Below are 19442 nucleotides of genomic sequence, written 5' to 3'. Positions count from 1 at the left end.
GAGAAGTTACTTCATTTTTGCATGATATTGGTTGCATTTTTGTTGAAATACCTTGTACTTTAGAATATTGTGAAAAATCTGCTCGTTGCCTAGAAGAGAGTTTAAAGCTAAGTTTGAAGGTCTGTGATAAATGGGCCAAGTTCATGTCCTTCCTCACCAATTCTGGCTAAAGACTTCTGCCTCTGTGAAACACACTAAAGGTTGGGAAATTAATGGATACACCCTGATGCAACACACTCCTGTCTCCCAGCTGGAGAGCTCACACAATGTTACTTATCCCTGAGAAGGGCTGTAGTTCATTTGTTCATTTGTGCTTTCATGGGTAATTGCACAGAGTAACAAAAAACACCTTGTCGTCCTACAGCTTGGCAGAAACAGTAGCTTATGTTTTCTAGAGGTGAAATTAGAAGCAGACTCCCTCGGCCCATCTCTAAGTCAAAATAAAATAAAATGTCCAGGGAACCACGGTGCCTCCCACAACTATGGTCCTTGGAGTAGTACTGTTTAGGTTAAAATGTCCCAGAATAAGAAGACAAGGAGAAGGGAAAGGGGGAAGGGAAAATGTGTATTTAAGCAGAATGTTTTCATAGAGATGAAGAGCCAAGCTGTCTTTCTTTCTTATTTTGTCCTTTCCATGAGGGGAATAAAACCAACAACTTTGTAGGACCCTAATCTTCTTCCTGCAGTAAACAAAAGAGAAAAGCTGAGTATACATTGAGAGGAGGTGTTATGGCTTAAGTTGTATTTTATTAATAATATTGAAGATAACCATCTTTTCTGGGGAGCATAAGTCTTAGCAAAACTAAGCCATTGAGAATGTATCTTTATTTTTGTTTTCACAGAAAACTGAACACTCATTCTACTCTTCTCTATAAAATATGATCATTCAGTTGGCTGTTCTTTAGTAAACAACCACTGCGCACAAGGACTAAAGGGAAAACAGAATAATAAAACAGTGTCCTTGGGCTCTAGAACTTGAAATCTAATGGTAGAGATTTGTGTCTAGGTAATTCTGTCAGTGTTAAAGGGGTGGTAGAAAGCGCTGTGGGACACAGAGAGGATTTTTAAGGTGGAGAATTTGTGGAAGGTTGCATGGAGAGAGCAGCACTTGGACTACTGTGGGATTTCCTGCTGCTGTGGGAAAGACAGAAGGGATTGTGACATGCAGCAGTGCGGGGTGGGAAGAAGAGCAGCCTCATGTACAAAGATGAGCAGACTAGAAAATGCCCATGTTTAACCTGGGCAAATAGTATGACATGCCTAACCATGGGATATGCCAAGAATGGGAGTGAGGTCTGGGATCAGTAGTGGAAAATAAGGCTGAAAAAGTAAGTTAGGACTGTGGCAGGGAGGGCCTTGAATGCCAAGCTAAGATATTTTAATTTATTCTATTGCTCAGTGCTTCTCCTGCCTTCACCAGTATGCCCTTTATAGAAGAGGACAGCAGAAAGAGCATTCTTGGGGGTAGGAAGAGAAGGATGAATAGGTGGAGCACAGGGCCGTTCAGGGCACTGAAACTTTATTCTGTATGATACGGTAACGGCAGATACGTGACATTGTGCGTCTGTCAAAATCACAGAACTGTGCAACAAAAAGAGTGAACCCTAATGTAAACTATGGACTTTGGTTAATAGTAATGTATCAGTATTGGTTCATCAATTGTGTAACAAGCCCTCCACACTAAGGCAAGTGTTAATAATAGGGGAAATTCAAATTAATAACAGGAGAAACTGTGTGTTTCAGGGGTGGAGGGGAAAAGGGTATATGGGATCTCTGTGCTTTATGCTCGATTTGTAAGTAAACCTAAAACTGCTTTTTAAAAATAAAGTTTATTTTTAAAAAAATAGCATTCTTTTGACCATGAAAAGTAGTACCAGTACAATTTTTTTTAAGAGTTTCATGTTACATCTTTAAAAAAATCACATGAATTTTTCATTCTGTTCATTTACACATAAATGGCCATTTTAACATTAAAATTTTCCTCAAAGCTTTTCCATAAAATAGATGACCCCTAGGATATGATTCCTGTATTAAGAAGCACGGCTTTGGTCTGTAGGGAGTCACTGAAGTCAGATATTAAAAGTGAAACAAACCTGTAAAATGATGAGCAACCAATTTTTCTTGCAACACAGATATCTTTTGCATCCTTATTTTCGTTCCCCAGTATTTATACAAAGGCATGTACACTGCCTTTGACTCACTTAGTCAACCTTTATTTTGTATGCAGAAGAATTTTGCAATGACATAATGAAAAATAATTGATAAACTCACTTTTGTGGATACTGCAGTTGAGACAAGAGGTCTATTTTAATAGGAATGTAATTTATACTAGGAAAAATGGAAAGAGAAATGTAAACTAAGCATGCTGAGGAGCTGGAGAAAGTAAATGGAGTGACCTAGGTTAGGCAGGTTTAGATGAATTTTGAAACAGGACACAGTTCGATGGGCGCCCCCATCATTAAGAGCACAAACTTTTTTCTGGATGTCATTGAGACCCAGTATGACCTTTAAGCTATCACCAATGCACATTCCTTTTTATGGTGTGTAGTGTTTATACGCTAACACAGATAACTTAGGGTTGTTTGGGTACTTATTTATGTACATATTCAGACATGTGAACCCAAACGGTGCTTAATGAGTCCTCTTGGAACCACTGAAGCACATTTACAGGACTAGTCTCCTTATTTGTATTTGCAAGGCATTTTGTTTTTCTTATGGAGACCACAACTGGAATCTTTAACCTCATGCAAGAAGCAGCCTTTCAGAGTAAATTCCTTGGCTCTCTGCCTGCTGGGAAAGAACAAGAGGCCTAGTCCCAGATGCCCCTTGGAGAGTAGCCCTTCCTCCATACGATGTTTTCATCAATGAGAGAATAAAGGAATATATACACACTAAGGCTTCTGGGTCAATCTTGAGTTTGAATTCCCTGCTTACTAGCTGTTGGACGCTGGGCAAGTCACTTTACCTCTCTAGTCCTGGCTTACTTATCTTTAAAGTGGAGATAATATCTCGGGTTATATGGAACAAAAGGTACAGTATTTCTGGTACGTGGGAGGTACTCAGTAAATGCTGGTTTGCTTCCGCTTCTCTGCCTCTTCTGCTAAAATTTCACAGCCACTTCATCAATTCATTTGATATTTAATAAATAAATGTTTAATAAGCACTTACTATGAGCTAAGCCTTTTGCTTGCTGGTGGGGATATGACTGCAAATAAGATGGATAAGCCTATGATTTCAGGAGCCCTAGAGTTTATAAACAGTTCATTTATTTGCTCCACTGTCAGCAATCCAAAATTCCCACAGCTCTCCACTGGTGTTTTTGACTAAAGAATTACCATTTAAAAGACTTTTTTGGCACCGCTTTGAATAGTGAACTGGTTTCAGGTAAACCGAGTCAGACAGACTCCTATTGCTTAAAGCTTATATGTTTTCTTGTTTCCATTTTTGTTTTGGAGGTGGTTCTTAGATTCTCATTTTGACATTCTCTCATTTATAATCAAATATGTTTCCACGTATCTCTAACCTCTCTGTTCTCAGTATGGGGAACACTTTCTCCTCTTTAAGGAAAGGTGTATGCACAAAAAAGATAAACAGTTGAGTGAGTTTTCATAGCACCGAAGGGATCTTCCCTTTTTAAAAAGATTCATTTTTGTATTACTTTAAGAACAAAATTATTTTATAATGCAGTTAAAGAATAAATTGTTACCTAAATTTAATATACCAACTTTTCTGTCACACAAAAGCATTATAAACACAAATACTGGAGCAAAATTTTCATCCTAAAGAGAAGAATGTTTAGGATCTCTAATTTCAAGAAAGTAAAATTGTCCCAGGACCCTATGCTCTTTAAAAATCATTAACGGGGCCAGCTCTGTGGCCAAGTGGTTAAGTTCATGTGCTCCCTTGGCAGCCCGGGGTTTGTTGGTTTGGATCCTGGGCACGGATCTACACACCACTCATCAAGCCATGCTGTGGTGGCATCCCACATAGAGGAACTAGAAAAACTTACAACTAGGATATAGCACTATGTATCAGGGCTTTGGGGAGGAAAAAAATCATTAACAGCCTTGATTGATGATCTCCTGTAGGAGATAATAAGAGCAGGGCTGTTTGCAGGACGTTTATATGGGTACACTATATATATCAGTACTATTATAGGGGTCTCTCCTGTGATATCCAGGTAAGGGGTGACTTCTATCCTTTAGTAAAACAACCTGGAAGCAGTAAGAAGGTGGTTATGTTCTCTTGCCTCATTGTGATTACCTAGATGAGATTTCTTTACCAAAGACTCTGTCAGTTCCCTTTCTATATATCTTTAGAAGATTGCTCTGTCCTCCAGGACTAACTTCATAGCTATTCTTTTTTCCATTACAGAAATTACCATGGTTGACACGGAGATGCCATTTTGGCCCACCAACTTTGGAATCAGTTCTGTGGATCTCTCTGTAATGGATGATCACTCCCACTCCTTTGACATCAAGCCCTTCACTACTGTTGATTTCTCCAGCATTTCTGCTCCACACTATGAAGACATTCCATTTGCAAGAGCTGATCCCATGGTTGATTATAAGTATGACCTGAAGCTTCAAGAGTACCAAAGTATGATCTTTATTTTCACCGTTCAGACTACTAAGACTAGAATTGGACTAATCTCTCAATAACACTGGAATAAATGTTCCAGAGACTAAAACTAGATACCCCAGATCGTTCTTTTCTTTTTTTCCTCCTTCCTCTCCTTTCTAGTTTTTCTTGCTTTTTTCCTTCTTAGCATTTTTTTTAGCGTGATTACATTGCCAGATATATCTCAGGCCAAGAGTCCTTCACCCAAACTCTTAATTCTTTTGGACACTTATAAGTTAATAAGTAACAATTTGCTACCTTGTATGACTTATCATCACTAAATTACTTAATTATAATCTATTTTTCCTTATTCTGCAGTTTGAGATGCTTATACCAAAACCTATTTTCAGCACAAATTTAAATTTTGACATTGTAATCTATTGATAAATCTTCATGCCATTAACTCAACTCGCATCTAAACATCAGACTCAGGAAAAACTAAAACTGCACTTTTCAAGATAAAATAAATTTCTATGATGCTATTTCCTTGATTTTTATCTCTGTGTGTGCTGATATGCTGGTTTTCCAAAGCCACCACTATGTATTTGGCAACCATTACTTGACAATAAGTAAGAACTTCCTGTATTTCTTGTTGTTTTTTTTAGGTAAATAATATAGTTGGTTATATTTATGTATGTGGTTTTCAGTTGGAGCCTAATATGGACGTTTAATAGTCCTGATCCTAACCAGCAGAAAGAAGGTGGTGCTTACTTTCCATGGGTTCTCTCACTCTCTATGAAAGATCATTTCACAAACCACCTTTTCAGACTCAACACTGAGGGTAACCTGGTCTCTTATTTTTCATGTACCTTCAAGCTGGGGTTACCGTTACCTTTCTGTGCCAATGTTCCTTCTGTGTTTCTTTTGCAGGAATGGTTTAAAAAATACTTCTAAATTGCAACATTTAAATAAAAATACATAATTTAATATTGTGATGAATGACACATCACATTACGTAGCAAAATAACCCTAATTTGTCTCAAATACTATGTGTTGTCTGCTAGAGTTTTAGTATTACAGGGTATAGAAGGGTCATAGAACCATAGACTTAATTCCCTTCCCTGTTTTATTTTTACAGGTGAGGCTCAGAGGTGTTGTGACTTGCCTGTGATTACAAAGCCTGCTTTTTCCTCTGTTTTTGTGTGTGTGTGTGTTCCCTAGTGCTTCCACACTTAAATAAGAAAAATATGGCAGTAAGGTGTACTATGTTAACTTGCCCTATTGCCATTTTAGCATTGTTTTTCATGTGATAATTATCTACTCACATTTTCCTATCCATAGGTGCGATCAAAGTGGAGCCTGCATCCCCACCTTATTATTCAGAAAAGACTCAGCTGCACAGCAAGCCTCATGAAGAGCCCTCCAGCTCTCTCATGGCAATTGAATGCCGTGTCTGTGGAGATAAAGCTTCGGGCTTCCACTATGGAGTTCATGCTTGTGAAGGATGCAAGGTGAAAAAAAATCTTACATCAAAGAATTTGCTGAAAATTTACCCGTTATATCATTTCCTGTTGGAAACACATGACAAGGAATTGAGATAAGATTGTCAAACTTTTTTTTTTGGTAAAACCCATTCTTCAAATGATATAATATTTGAAAACCTAAGAAAATTGATAAAAGCAGGGCTGCTTTGCCTCACTTCCCATTCTCCAAATTGGTCCTTTGAGGCACTGAGCTCATTCAACCCTGGAACATTGCAGATTAAAAAAAAAAAAATAGAGTGATTTGTCCAAAGTCACGGCAAGACAGTGATGAGCTGGCCCAGAACCCAGATTTCCTGAATCTTCTAGTGTTTTTTTTCACTCTACCGTATAATATTTTGTGTATGGAAGGCTTGACAGATTTGATAGATAGATATCTTCATTTGATCCTTAGAATAGTCCTATAAAGTTGAGCTTATTTATGGCCACTTTACAGATGTAGAAATTACGAATTAGTGAGACCTGCCCATGATCATCCACTCGTAAGTGGCAGAGCTAGGACTAGAACATATCCTGTGACTCCTAAGCCAGTGCTCTGTGTTTTCTCATTCCAGCATCAGTTTGAGCCATGTGTTATAGACAGGTAAAGGGAGAGAATTATTTGGGGAAGGACATACTGTTTCTCCTCACCTCCTTTCTTTGTGAAAAAGGGTATTTTGGAAAGTGGACACATTTAATAATATTCTTCCCAGTTTTTAAGAAAATATTAATCCATTCATATTTTAATATATAGTCTTTTTAAATAATGTTTTTTAATATACTCAGCGAATAAAATAGTAATAGACTAGTATTTATTATATACCCCAAGGCTCAGAATAAGTTGTTCATAAATATTTACCTTAGAACATAAACACTGCTTATATAAGATAAGATCAAATTCACTCCTCAGTTGGGCTTTTAATTCGGAATAAAGATATACAACAGCAGTTAGGTAGGCATTAGAACATCTGGGTTCCCAACTGGATTGTAGGCCAAAAAAGGAAATTAGTATTTACTGAATTTCTACTATGCACCAGATATTGTGCAAGATGCTTTTACATATAGCACTTTGTAGCCACATTCTGCCTAAGTTTTTGCATCTATAAAACAATGGTGTCGAATTAGATGATCTGTAAAATCTCTTCAATTCAAACAGTTGATTATTCTAAAGACAACCTAATAAAGTCACTACCTGATCACATAAACACTTTAGCCCTCTGTCACCTCATGTATAAACAACTTGGTTAGATTAGCTATCCAACGTCTTATTTGTCTCTAAATTCCAAAATGACTCCATTCATTCTTTGATTAAGACCAAACTAAAATATCTGTCATCTTATATGAAATCATTATGCATAGTCTGTTATTAAGATCTCAATGAGTACTAAGGATATGTCATTTTATTGGGTTAGATTTATACAATTTTTGAGTGAGTAAATTATTGCTAAATTCTGAGAAATAACCTGAAGAATCCATTCAGTTTTAGTCATCTTGGTAATTTATGTTGATAAATAAAAACAATATGATTGGTTAAGTTTATACCATAAATTATTGTTTTTTATGGGCTGGTAGGGTACTTAGAAAACTAGGATGTTTAAACAGATAGTTCCACCATGATTCTATTAGTCAGATATTTGTGGAGAGTTAACATTACTGAGAACAGCTAAAAATTAAAAGACAAAACATTGTGAGTAGTTGGTTATAGTGATAAAAGCTAAGTTCCGAGGGCACAAAAACTTAGAAAATAAAAGCAAGCAGGATAAGAAGTAGCACAAAGAAGAGGGAAGAGGGCGGAGAAGATCAAAGTGACTTCACGGTAGGAACAGAGAGGGTCTTAAGCAGAGATGGAGAAGGAACCCCTAATAAACCTGAAGAGCACGCAGGAGTCTTTGACCTACCATAGATACACAGACAAATCAGCAAAAACAATAGGAGAAAGTTAAGAGGATTGTATACCAATCTGCCGTAACTTGCAAACCTTCCAAAATATGAACTTACAGACTTCCTAAACTGCAAAGGAGGCTATGCCAACCTTGGAAGGGAAACTAGACATCTATTCATTTGAAAGATAAGAATAAGAAAAATGTTAGTGGAATAATATAATTTGGCTTCTCCAAGTATAAGTCAGCAGTTCTCAAAGTGTGGTCTGGAGACCTCTAGGGGTCCCTGAGACCCTTTCAAGACACCCATGAGGTTGAAACTATCTTTATAATAATACTTTGTTGTTATTTACCATTTTCACTCTCATTCTCTCAGGAGTCGCAGTGGCGTGTTCCAGACGCTACATCACATGGAATGATAACATAGCTCTGATGCCTAATGGAATGTTTGCCTGTATGTTCTCATACATAAGAATTTCTCAGTTTTAATTTCTAGTCTGATAAATATCAGTAGATATAGCCCACATAAACAAAAGCTCTTTGGGATCTTCAGTAATTTTTAAGAGAGTAAAGAGGTCCTGAGACCAAAAAGTTTGAGAACCACTTTTGTAAGGCATTGAGGCTGAAGAAATACTCATTCTTTGCCACTTTGGAACTAAAAATTGCTGCCACACTCTGAATGTAGCTAAATTAGACCAGTGGCTGTCAGTAATGAAAGATATCTACTTAGTTTATTAACAGTACTCGGTGAAAAGCCAGGAAAGTGAAATCAACAAGTGTGTTTGACTCACCCGTACAGTCATGTACCACTTAATGACAGGGATATGTTCTGAGAAATGTCATTAAGTGATTTCGTCATTGTGCAAACATCATAGAGTGTACTGAAGGGGAACAAAATTTGCCACCCGTAGGGGTTATTTTAGGATGATTGTGTGTGTGTGTGTAAGATTGGCCCTGAGCTAACATCTCTGCCAATCTTCGTCTATTTTGTATGTGGGATGCCTCCACAGCATGGCTTGATGAGTGATGTGTAGGTCCATGCTCGGGATTCAAACCTGTGAACCCCAGACCGCTAAAGTGGAGTGCGTGAACTTAACCACTACACCACTGGGCCGGCCCCCTTGGGCTGATTATTTTTAAGAAACAAAAGACTCAGAAGGTTTTTCTTGTTACCTCCTCCTTAACTGCCTAAAAGAATTTAGATTAAAAAAACCTATCTCAGGGGGCCAGCCTGGTGACGTAGTGGTTAAGTTCATGTGTTCCACTTTGGTGGCCCGGGGTTCACACATTCAGATCTCGGGTGTGGACCTAGCACACTCATCAAGCCACGCTGTGGTGGCATCCCACATAAGTTAGAGGAAGATTGGCACAGGTGTTAGCTCAGCGACAATCTTCCTCAAGCAAAAAGAGGAAGATTGGCAACAGATGTTAGCTCAGGGCCAATCTTCCTCAGAAAACAAAAAAAAACCCTGTCTCAGGAAGCGAGCTCTCACCTTAGCATCACATGAACTGGGTGGTAGATAAGGAGGAACCTAGAAAAGCCTGTTGGGCTCCCCTCTGAGTTCTTCTGTTTCTGTGGCCAAACATTTGTTTTCCAAACATTTGCTCCTTTCACCTACCTGTGAATCGCCTTCCTTCCCTTTGAAGGCCCTGACTCTCCCCGCCCTCAACATCTTCTTCTGTCTTTAGCTGAGGGTGGTATTTAAGGTGAGGGCTTTGGCCATTTTGGCCAATTATTCACTTTTCCTGGGTTTCTCCCATGTATACATGTTATTAAACTTTTGTTTGTTTTATCCTGTTACTCTGTCTCATTCAGTTTAATTTTTAGACCAGAGAGAAGAACCTAGAGAGTAGAGGAAAATTTCTTCCTCCCCTACAGGATTTACAAAAACCTAGATGGTATAGTCTACCACACACCTAGGCTGTATGCTACTCATCTGATGGGCCCACCACCATACATGCAGTCCATCATTGATCAAAACGTCATTATGTGGCACGTGACTGAATGTATTTTCTGAAAGGTGCTTTGACAGTTTAACATTTGCCATTTCAGCAGAATGTAGGATATACAAATAATTAACATACAGTTGACCACAAACCTGAAGACTAATTTATGGATTGAAGAAGAGATATATTGCTTAAGCTGGCTGTTAGTAGACCTTGTTAAACATTTTGCAATGCCAGCGGAACAAGTTTATATTAGTGATCCTTGCCAGACTTCACACAGGAATAAAACGATTGAGTTTGGGTTAAAGTAAAATAGTGACAGATTCTTAGGTGTATTAATATTGCAGACTTAGGTAAAATATAACCTTTGGCTACTGAAAGATATGTATACCTTAGAGCTTACAAAGCTGTCATTTATTGCTTACAAATTTGGACACTTTTTTTTTTCTGGTAGGTTCCACTGTATTTTTTCATCTTTAGTGAAAGATCATTTTATAACCATAGACCTACCTAAAAATATAAGTGAATACAATCTACCATACAATACAATGTAATCCATTTTTGTATTTCTATATAGGACCATACCTCAGGAAGAGTTTTTAATATATTCTCACTGCCAATGATAGCTCATTGATTCGGTTTCTATCAGCCATACCATTTCGTGGGAAAGCTGAATACAGGCCCAATACAGGGCTTTTAATCTCATTGTAAAGTTAACAATACCATTCTTAGGTCTCATTGCACCTGAAGTCTTGTTAAAAGTAAAGCAATTAGGGAGAGGTCAGAGCAAATTTTTTAAAATGCAAAAACAAAAAAACAGGCATCACCTTCTCACAGACAAATGTGAAGACTTTTGAATAAATATATACACAAAACAATTTTCTGAAATGGTGACTGATGCCTTCCATCACACCAATTCAGACTTCACTATAGTCAGAAGAGTAAGTTGTTGAAATTATACATTGTTTTATAGACTCTGAAGTAGTAAGAGTGTTGTTAAAGAGTATTTCTTTATCAGTAATATGAAAAAAATTTGGAAAAGCCTGGCTTATTCTTCAAATAAATAAACAAATTTACAGAAAAACACTGAGTAATAGCCTTATATCTTCCTCTTATATTTCTTGAAGGAGTCAAATGACAAAAACAGTCAGTTATCGTAAACTTAGTGTTAAAAAAAAAAATTAAAAGCAAGCTCCAAGCTGTGTGCTGGAGTCTGTGTATATTCAGTTTAAGATTTTATGTACACATACAGTACATAAGTGATATTCAGAGTAATTATTCTTTAACATTGAAAGACCTTGATTCATCACAAAAAGAACATGATATACTTTGAAAGACATCATATGAGTTAAAACAAAAATTTGCTTTTTAAGGGTTGAACTTAAATAACGTTCTCTTATCAAATAATTCTCTTATCAAAAAACCTTCCTCTCTAATCATGCCAAATAACTGAGTATACTGGAACCTGCCCCATTGTCAGCTAGCCAAGCAGCATTTTCAACTACTAATATTAGTTTGAAAAAGTGAAAATCAGAAAAGCAGTCAAGGAATATCATAAAATATATGTGATCACATTGGCAAAAATAAAAACAAAATTTCTCACCAACCTTTGTCAGTGAGAACATTTCCGTACATTAGCCTTCTATTAATCAGTGAAAAAAAAAAAACCCACCTTTTTAATAATTAAAGGTCCTCAGAACCCCATGAGAATTGAAGAGGCTTCAACTTCCGGCAGATCCTTTGTAGAACATATTCTTTGAAATATTTCTGATCTCATAAGAGGTACAGAAAACTCTCCAAAGCAACAATAGCAAAACAAAGAAACAAATCCTAGGTCTTGAGCTATAAGCTGCAGGTGCATTTAGAGGGTGGGGTTTCCCTCATGATAGGTGCTCGTAGGAGTACTAATGTGCAGCCTTGCAGATGCCTGTAGCAGTGTTCTGAGCCATCAGTGAGGAGGAGCTGAGGCTGGGGCTTTTGAATTGAGCCAGGATTCTCAGGGGCGTCTGAAATAGTCACAAGTCAATGGCGCCCCTGGCTTCCAACAGAAGTATCTGCAAATCCTCTTTGGAGGAAAGAATTCCCAATTTAGACTCTGTAGGATTCCCACAGTTTAAGGTCAAGAAATAAGTTCAAAATAGAATATCAGCAAGAACATGATAAGGCAATCGACTTGAATGACATTCATCAGAAGTAAACAAACAAAACAAACAGACTTAGACCTCTCTGCCCCTATCCAAGGAAAGCAAATATTGGGATTGCCTGATATAGAATATAGGCAGTTGTGTATGAATTGTTTAAAGAAATGGGGCAGAATCACAGCAATGAACAAGCAATAACAGACTATCAGGAATGACCAGGCAGCTTTGAAAATAAACCAATGAAACTTCTAAAAGTGAAAAATATAATTATTGAAATAAAAATTTAATGGAAGGGTCAAATGGCATACTGGACCAGCAAAAGAGAGGATTACTATACTAGAAGATAAATGCAAAGGAACTACTGAGAATGAGATAACAATGTCTGAAAAAATATGTCTCATCCAAAAACTGCTAGAATTTGAAGCCTCTTTTAGGTCTTTAAGGATTCATAGGATCTTTGAATATTAAAAAGATATGTCTTCGTCATTAATGAATAGAAGAGTTATGTGCAGAACTATTCTCGTTGGCAGACTTTGGTGAGAAATGTTTGCTTTTATTTTTGTCATTGTAATCATGCATCTTTCCTGGTCTTATTTGACTGCTGTTCTGATGCTTGCTTCTGCAATCAATATTAGTGAGTAATTAGTGAAAAGAGGATGGAAAATATAAAAGAGAAGTTCAGAAATCTGAAGGCCAGAATAAGAAGGTCTCACCCTTAATCTAATTGGAGTCCCAGACCTGATGAACACGTGAAACCAGGATACAGAAAACAACAACATGTCCACAAAGGTAAATGAAAAGAAATCCATGCCTTGACACACTGTAGTAAAACTGCAGAGTTCTAAAGATAGCATATATAAAGGGAATCAAAGAGAAAAGAAAGAAAAACACCTTCAAAGTTGATTGACAACAGACCTCTCAATAGCAACAATGGAAGCACAAAGAAAATGGGAACTCAAAAGTTTTAAGAGAAAGTAACTGAATACCCAGTACTCTATCAAGAATGAGAGTGAAATGAAAATATTTACAGGTTGAAAAAACAAAAAAGACTTAAATAGTAAGGTTCAAGCATAGTAAGCTGTAGAGGAGATATTTACAACACCTAGAACAGACAACAAATCAGTATCTAGAATATATAAAGAATTTCAAAATTCAACTTTAATGCATTAGAGAACTGGGAAATGATACAAATTAAGATCATGCTTAGATTCTATTTTACACATACTAAATTGTCAAAAGTTAAGAAGTCTGACAATATCAAGTGTTGGCCAGACTGGAACTTTCATAAACTGCTGGTGGGGTGTAAATTGATATAATCATTTTGGAAAACACTTTGGGGCATTATCTTGTAAAATTTAACAATCACATCTTGTACAATCCAGAAATTCTGCTCCTAGGTAACTCTTGTACATGTGCATCATAATAAATTTACAATCTGTATAGAAGAAGCACTGTTCATAATAGCAGAAAATTGGCAACAAGTCAAACACCTGTCAAAATGAAAATAGATTAATACATTGTGGTAGAGTCACACAGTAGAATATTATGTAGTTGTGGAAATGAATAAATCATAGCTTCTCACAAGAAAGTGGATAAATATTAGGAAAATATTACCAAGTGGATAAATATTAGAAACACTAAATTTTATCAAGTGAAAATCCCAAAAAACTACATATAGTATGATACCACTTAATGAAGCCCCAAACAAGCATGCCTAAGCAATGTGTTACTTAGTTTTACATATTGTGTGATAAAACTATATTTTTTTAAAGGTCAAGGAAATGATAAACACAAAATTGGGAATAATGATCATGTTGTCAGGGGAGCTGGAGCTGGGTAAGGGAAGAATACATCAGTATTCTGGTTATGACTTTAAATCTTGGCTTGGACAGTGGGCTTATGTGTGATAGTGATCTTATTATGTTTTATAATTGCATGTATTTTCTACATGTTTGTGATTAACATTACATTAATAGGATAGCAACAAAAATAAAAGGAAAAGAGTATGCCAATGGCCTTGTAATATCTCAGTCATAGTTTAGAATCACAAAATATCAGAGATGGAAGTGCCTCCTCGTTTTACAGATGGGAGAGGTGAGGCCCAGAGAGGGAGTTAAGTGACACATATATTTATTCATCAAATTTTATAGAGCACTGTTGTTAGTGTTTGGGTCATATCCAAGGGCATAAAAGACCCTCCTTGCACCTATGGAGGTCACAATTTTATTGGGCAGTGGGAAAGGGGCAGAAAATAAACACAAATATAATAAGTAAATTATATGAGATGTTAGAAAGTCATAAGTGCTATTGGAAAAAACCGAAAAACTAGAGCAGAGTAAAGGAGATTGAGTTCCAGAAGAGAGGTGGGGGCCAGGCCAGGCCACAGTGTTAAATGGGGTGGATAAACCTCATTGAGAAGCTGAGATGTTAGCAAAACCTAAAGGCAATGAGGGAAATAGGCAAGTGTATATTTAGAGAAAGCTTTCCACATGAGAGAAGGAAGTCAAGAGTGACTTTAAGGATTTTACCTCAAGAAACTGGGAGGGTGGCATTGCATCAACTTAGATGGAGAAAGCTGAAGTGAGTTTGTAGGTAATATCAGGACTTGGTGTTGGACATGCTGCGTTTGAGATGGCCGTTAGCTTTCCAAGTGAAGATGTCAAGTAAGCAGTAGAATAGACTTATCCAGAGTTCAAGGTAGAAATCTGGAGAAAGTTAAAATGCATGCCAGTGGTAGAATCTGTGCTTTTTGTACCAAACAGGGCCAGGTAAATTGAAAGGGTTAAAAACTGATTTCATGAAGACGAACACAAAAGAAACGAAGTGGAATACGCTGAACAAGAAAATGGAATTAGGAAACATTTCTGGTTAGAATGTTTTCAGATCTTTCAAAAAATATATAACTATCACAGAATTCAGTTAGCCTCAAATCAACGTATTTGCTATTTTGAGATAGCAGTTGGTTTTCTAAGGATTTATATTTTACGTCTCCTGTTATTTCCTATTATCTCTTTTTATTTGTATGCTGCAGCGATTATGGTGCACTCTTTCAACTGCATAAATAAATGAAACCAATTCTGTAGGAAATTATGCAACATAGAGAATTCCAAAAAGTCATCCACATGTGGATTTTTATTGGCCCTGATCATGTTTTAGAATGAAATGATTATAACTTTGCCAAACTGCTTAACACAATTATAAAGGCTGGAGCATGCTGTTGGAATGATTTGCAGAGAGACTGAACTGATTACATGGTGTTTTATTTGCATCACATTAAATTTAGAGCATGCTGAAATCCCCATGTAGAGCCAAGATCTGTTGAATGACATCAGTTGGATGTGGTCAGTAAGAGCTAAAAAAGGACACTGGAGATCCTCTTGTTCTTTATTTCATAGCAAAGAAAACTGAGTTCCAGAGAGGTTAAGTGACTTGTCTAAAGCCACCAGTGACAGAACTGTGTCAAGAACCTACCTTTTCTGATACCCAGGCCAAGGTGCCTTTAACCATATGTTACTGCTTCCTTGTGTCACAAAGACTTTAATTTTGCTTCTTTTTTTTCATATCCCTTTGCAGGGTTTCTTCCGGAGGACAATCAGATTGAAGCTTATTTATGATAGGTGTGATCTTAACTGTCGGATCCACAAAAAAAGTAGAAATAAATGTCAGTACTGTCGGTTTCAGAAATGCCTTGCTGTGGGGATGTCTCATAACGGTAAGTGAACACTTAGCACCATGTACTTTATTCTTCTCATTATGGCTGTCAGATCAGTAGACAGTAGGGCTGTTGCTGAAAATGTGTACAGTTTTTCCACAAAATGCCAGATTTCAGAATACTGCATGCTGATAAGACATTCCTCAATTAGGTCAGAATTTGTAAGCTTTTAATGTGGAATCCTTCTCTCTTGTGTTTGGGCATCTGCCACGATGGGAGAAAAGACTTGAAAATCTGAGAGGTGATGGAAATAACCAGTATTTTAAAACAAATGTAATGATAATTGTGATTAATTTTTTATGTTGCTTTAATAGCATTAAAATGTGTATCAGTAGTCTCTTTCTGCTTTAAATGTAAGAAAATTCTGGAGATTTCTGGGTATGGAACTTTAACTGGCATATCAGAATTTAGATTTATGCAGTGTTTTTTTTTTCACTTTACTATGGAAAAATGAGTACAGCACTATCCTTGACTTTAAGGAGCATACAGACTCATGGACAAAGCAAATATTTTAAAGTTCCATAAAACTTCAGTGTCCATAGAAACATAAGAGAGTAAAACTTTCTACTTTTTAAACCTATTTCTAAAACCAAGCTTATGATTTGGAGTGTCAGTTTAAGGGAAAGATGTAGAAGACCTGAGAAGAGCCTGTTTTCATGAACTGTAGAACTAACCCAGTAAAATCACGGAAGACAGGCCTGTTTGAAGAAGTTGCTCTTGGTCCCCATTTGGCTCTGACTGGTTGACTAGCTCACAAAACAAATTTTAGATGTAACTTGGTAGTATTGTATTTGTCAATTATTAGTCGGTTCTTTGAAAAATCACTATGGGCTCAAGAAATATAAAACGCTAAAGTGATCAACTTAAATCTGAAGTCTCATTTCATTATACATCCTATTTTTTCTTTCTTTGGCCTTCACCTCTCTCAAAACTGATCTGGTAAGAATATAGTCTTTGAAGTCCATCTTCATCTTTAAGGACTCCAAAGCATCTGTGAAAATTAAATTTTTGTTCCATCTTGCAGATGTTGGTTTTTACAGCAGAAACCATCAAGATATTTGGGAATCACTAATTGGTTGATACTCTACCCTTTAAAAATAGTTTACAAAATTATATTTGCATCATCAATTTGGGGTCATACCCTCTAAAGGCAAGAATATATTTTGAGGAGATCTATCAGCTATACTGGAGAGGATGGAAATTTGGTCCAACTTTCCTCAACAGTTGATTACATGTGCTCTGTAGCAGTACATAATAGCAGTCATTGATTGCAAAATAACTTGCAGGTTTAATGCCATCAATTTCCTTTTTCTTTCAGACCTCATAAGACATAAGGTCACATTTTCAAGTCAAGAGTTGTATTTTAGGTGATGCAATCAAATTGCAATAAACTTATTTTATCTTTATGAAGAAATCTTTGACTTTGAGGTCATTATCATTGACTGCCTAGGAAAGCATGCCAGTTCTACTTTTAATGCTATTTATTTTTTGCCCTTTAGGAAAAATTGTCACTTTTCACATTGACGTGAAATGTATTTCCTGTTGCTTGCACACATTCATGTAAAATGTATCTCCTGTTGCTTATTGTTGATAGGTAAATAATATTTAAACCCCAACCTATGTAATATTAATGGTATAATTTTCTCTTCCCAGAAAAGTCAAAGAAAGCTATCATGAACTTGATAAGAAGGTCATCTTTTGGCTTCATATGACAATTAACTTACTCTATTTAGAGAGAAGAATGGTCTTGATAGGGAGTGTTCATTTAGTTCTTCTTGTGAAGGCAAAAAGAAAGGAATTAAACGTCACGGCATCAAAGACTTAGGTAATTCAGTATTTACAGGATTGCAGACATGACTAAGAAAATCCCTTCTCAGAGGTTTTGATAGGAATGTGTTTGGTGCACAGAAAAGAAAACATCCATTTGATCTATATATAAGAAGGGTAGGGGCCGGCCCCGTAGCCGAGTAGTTAAGTTCGCACGCTCCGCTTCGGCGGCTCAGGACTTCGCTGGTTTGGATCCTGGGCGCGGACATGGCACCACTCATCAGGTCATGTTAGGGTGGCGTCCCATATAGCACAACCAGAGGCACTCACAACTAGAACATACAATCTATGTACTGGGGGGCTTTGGGGAGAAGAAGAAGAAGAAGAAGAAAAAAAAAAGATTGGCAACAGATGTTAGCACAGGTGCCAATCTTTAAAAAAAAAAGGGAAACTCAACGACTAGGTTTTTTCTTAGTTCTGCCCATTATCCTAATGAAGGAAACATTTCCAAATACAAAGTTTTCTAGGAGGTTGTAGTAACTATTTAAAATAAAATTCATGGCTCTGGCCAGTGTGAGGCCGACAGTAATGAGGTTTCCGTTCATATAGAATGCCTATTTATTAGTGTTTTATGTGACTGGACCTCAGTGTAATACCCACCAACTCATCAAAAGAGGCTTTCTAGTGTTATTCCAAAATCAGCACCTCGCTGTTTTCAGTATGCACAGGAAAAAATTAACATCCCCCAAAGTAAATTTCCTCAGTTCTGTGTTACTGTTATTTCTGCTCTTTGCTCTCTGTTTAGTCCATTCGATGCATTCAGCTTCCCTCTTAGTTTCCCGCTCCCAGCTTTTAGGAGGCGTCTGAAGAAACCTTCAGGGAACACTGAGGGCCCTGGGGAATATTGTTGGAAAATCACTGAAATAAATGATTGGTAAATCCTTTCAGCTTTGAAAATTCTATGATTCTATGGAAATAAATCAATCCACCTCACTGAATTTTTCATTTTTCAACCAGCTATTCCATATCTTATAGACAGTGTCACGGTCTTCCCAAATATCTAGAAATCTGGCATCTGTCAGTTGCCTGAATTTGAAACTTACCCCCTTTCCGTTTTGGTGCCATAAAAATATAATTCATGTGCCTGAATCAGGTCTTCTGTATGTTCTGATTAATTGCTCAGCAGTTGAAGGCAGTATGTTTGATGATCGCGTAATGATGTAGCCCCAAAGTACAAATCCAAAGCAGCCTGGGCTAAAGAAAGCATAAAAGGTGTATTTGGCTAATGGTATTTGGTGGATGATTCCATCTTGAGATGGAACTTTCGTTTTGATTGTGACACGTAGCTAAACATCATAGGAGAACGTGATTTCAGAATTTTTCCAGTTGGAAACAGTTATTTTTCAAATATCCGTTTTCAACATTGGGTAGAAAAAGCACCCAGGTGTTGGACTAATGTGCTTTGGAAACAAAGTTTTTGTTTCCCTGTAGCAATCAAGATAAACATGTTCCAGTTATTTTGGTCGTTTAACAATCCATCATTTCTAAACCATGGGTCTGTCCCACTGACTGCTCTGAAGTCTTCCTGAGTCACCCCAGGCACCATCAGTTCAGTACCCTGTCTAGACACCACCTTCAGAGGAAAGCCCCAAATGAAAGGAAAGCAGAAATAAAGACCCAACTTCCTGGGCTACCCAGAGGCACATGAAACTTAGTGATCATTGCATCAGCTGCTACTTGTTTTACATTTTGAATTAATGAAGCTGGTATCCACAGAATCTTGATGAAAGTACTCTTCATAGATTAATGTTGCTCATTCACTCAAACGGGCACTCAACACACATTTTTATACTTGTTCAAAGTATAATTTCTGTTTTAAAGTCCTGCTGTCAAGATCCCTGACATTAATAATATT

General features: G+C 36.9%; 1 protein-coding gene and 1 long non-coding RNA gene across 9 annotated transcripts in view; one reads left to right on the top strand and one right to left on the bottom strand.

The window, feature by feature from the left end:
• Positions 1 to 19442, top strand: part of PPARG (peroxisome proliferator activated receptor gamma) — a 130356-nt gene that overhangs the window by 76032 nt on the left and 34882 nt on the right. For all 8 annotated transcript variants that reach the window (XM_070238428.1, XM_070238429.1, XM_001492430.5 and 5 more), the window contains 3 exons: positions 4375 to 4599; positions 5902 to 6071; positions 15622 to 15760. In XM_070238428.1, the coding sequence (XP_070094529.1) occupies positions 4383 to 4599; positions 5902 to 6071; positions 15622 to 15760 (526 nt within the window). In that variant the 5' untranslated portion in view covers positions 4375 to 4382. The remainder of the gene's footprint in view (positions 1 to 4374; positions 4600 to 5901; positions 6072 to 15621; positions 15761 to 19442) is intronic.
• Positions 547 to 18834, bottom strand: LOC138918186 (uncharacterized). Its single transcript, XR_011427178.1, has 2 exons — positions 18631 to 18834; positions 547 to 680 (listed from the first exon to the last, which is right to left on the bottom strand). It is a non-coding gene; the product is annotated as an uncharacterized lncRNA (long non-coding RNA).

This window comes from Equus caballus, chromosome 16 (assembly GCF_041296265.1).
Source record: "Equus caballus isolate H_3958 breed thoroughbred chromosome 16, TB-T2T, whole genome shotgun sequence".
NCBI classification, from domain to species: Eukaryota; Metazoa; Chordata; class Mammalia; order Perissodactyla; family Equidae; genus Equus; species Equus caballus.
This window is presented reverse-complemented; position numbering and strand designations above follow the sequence as displayed.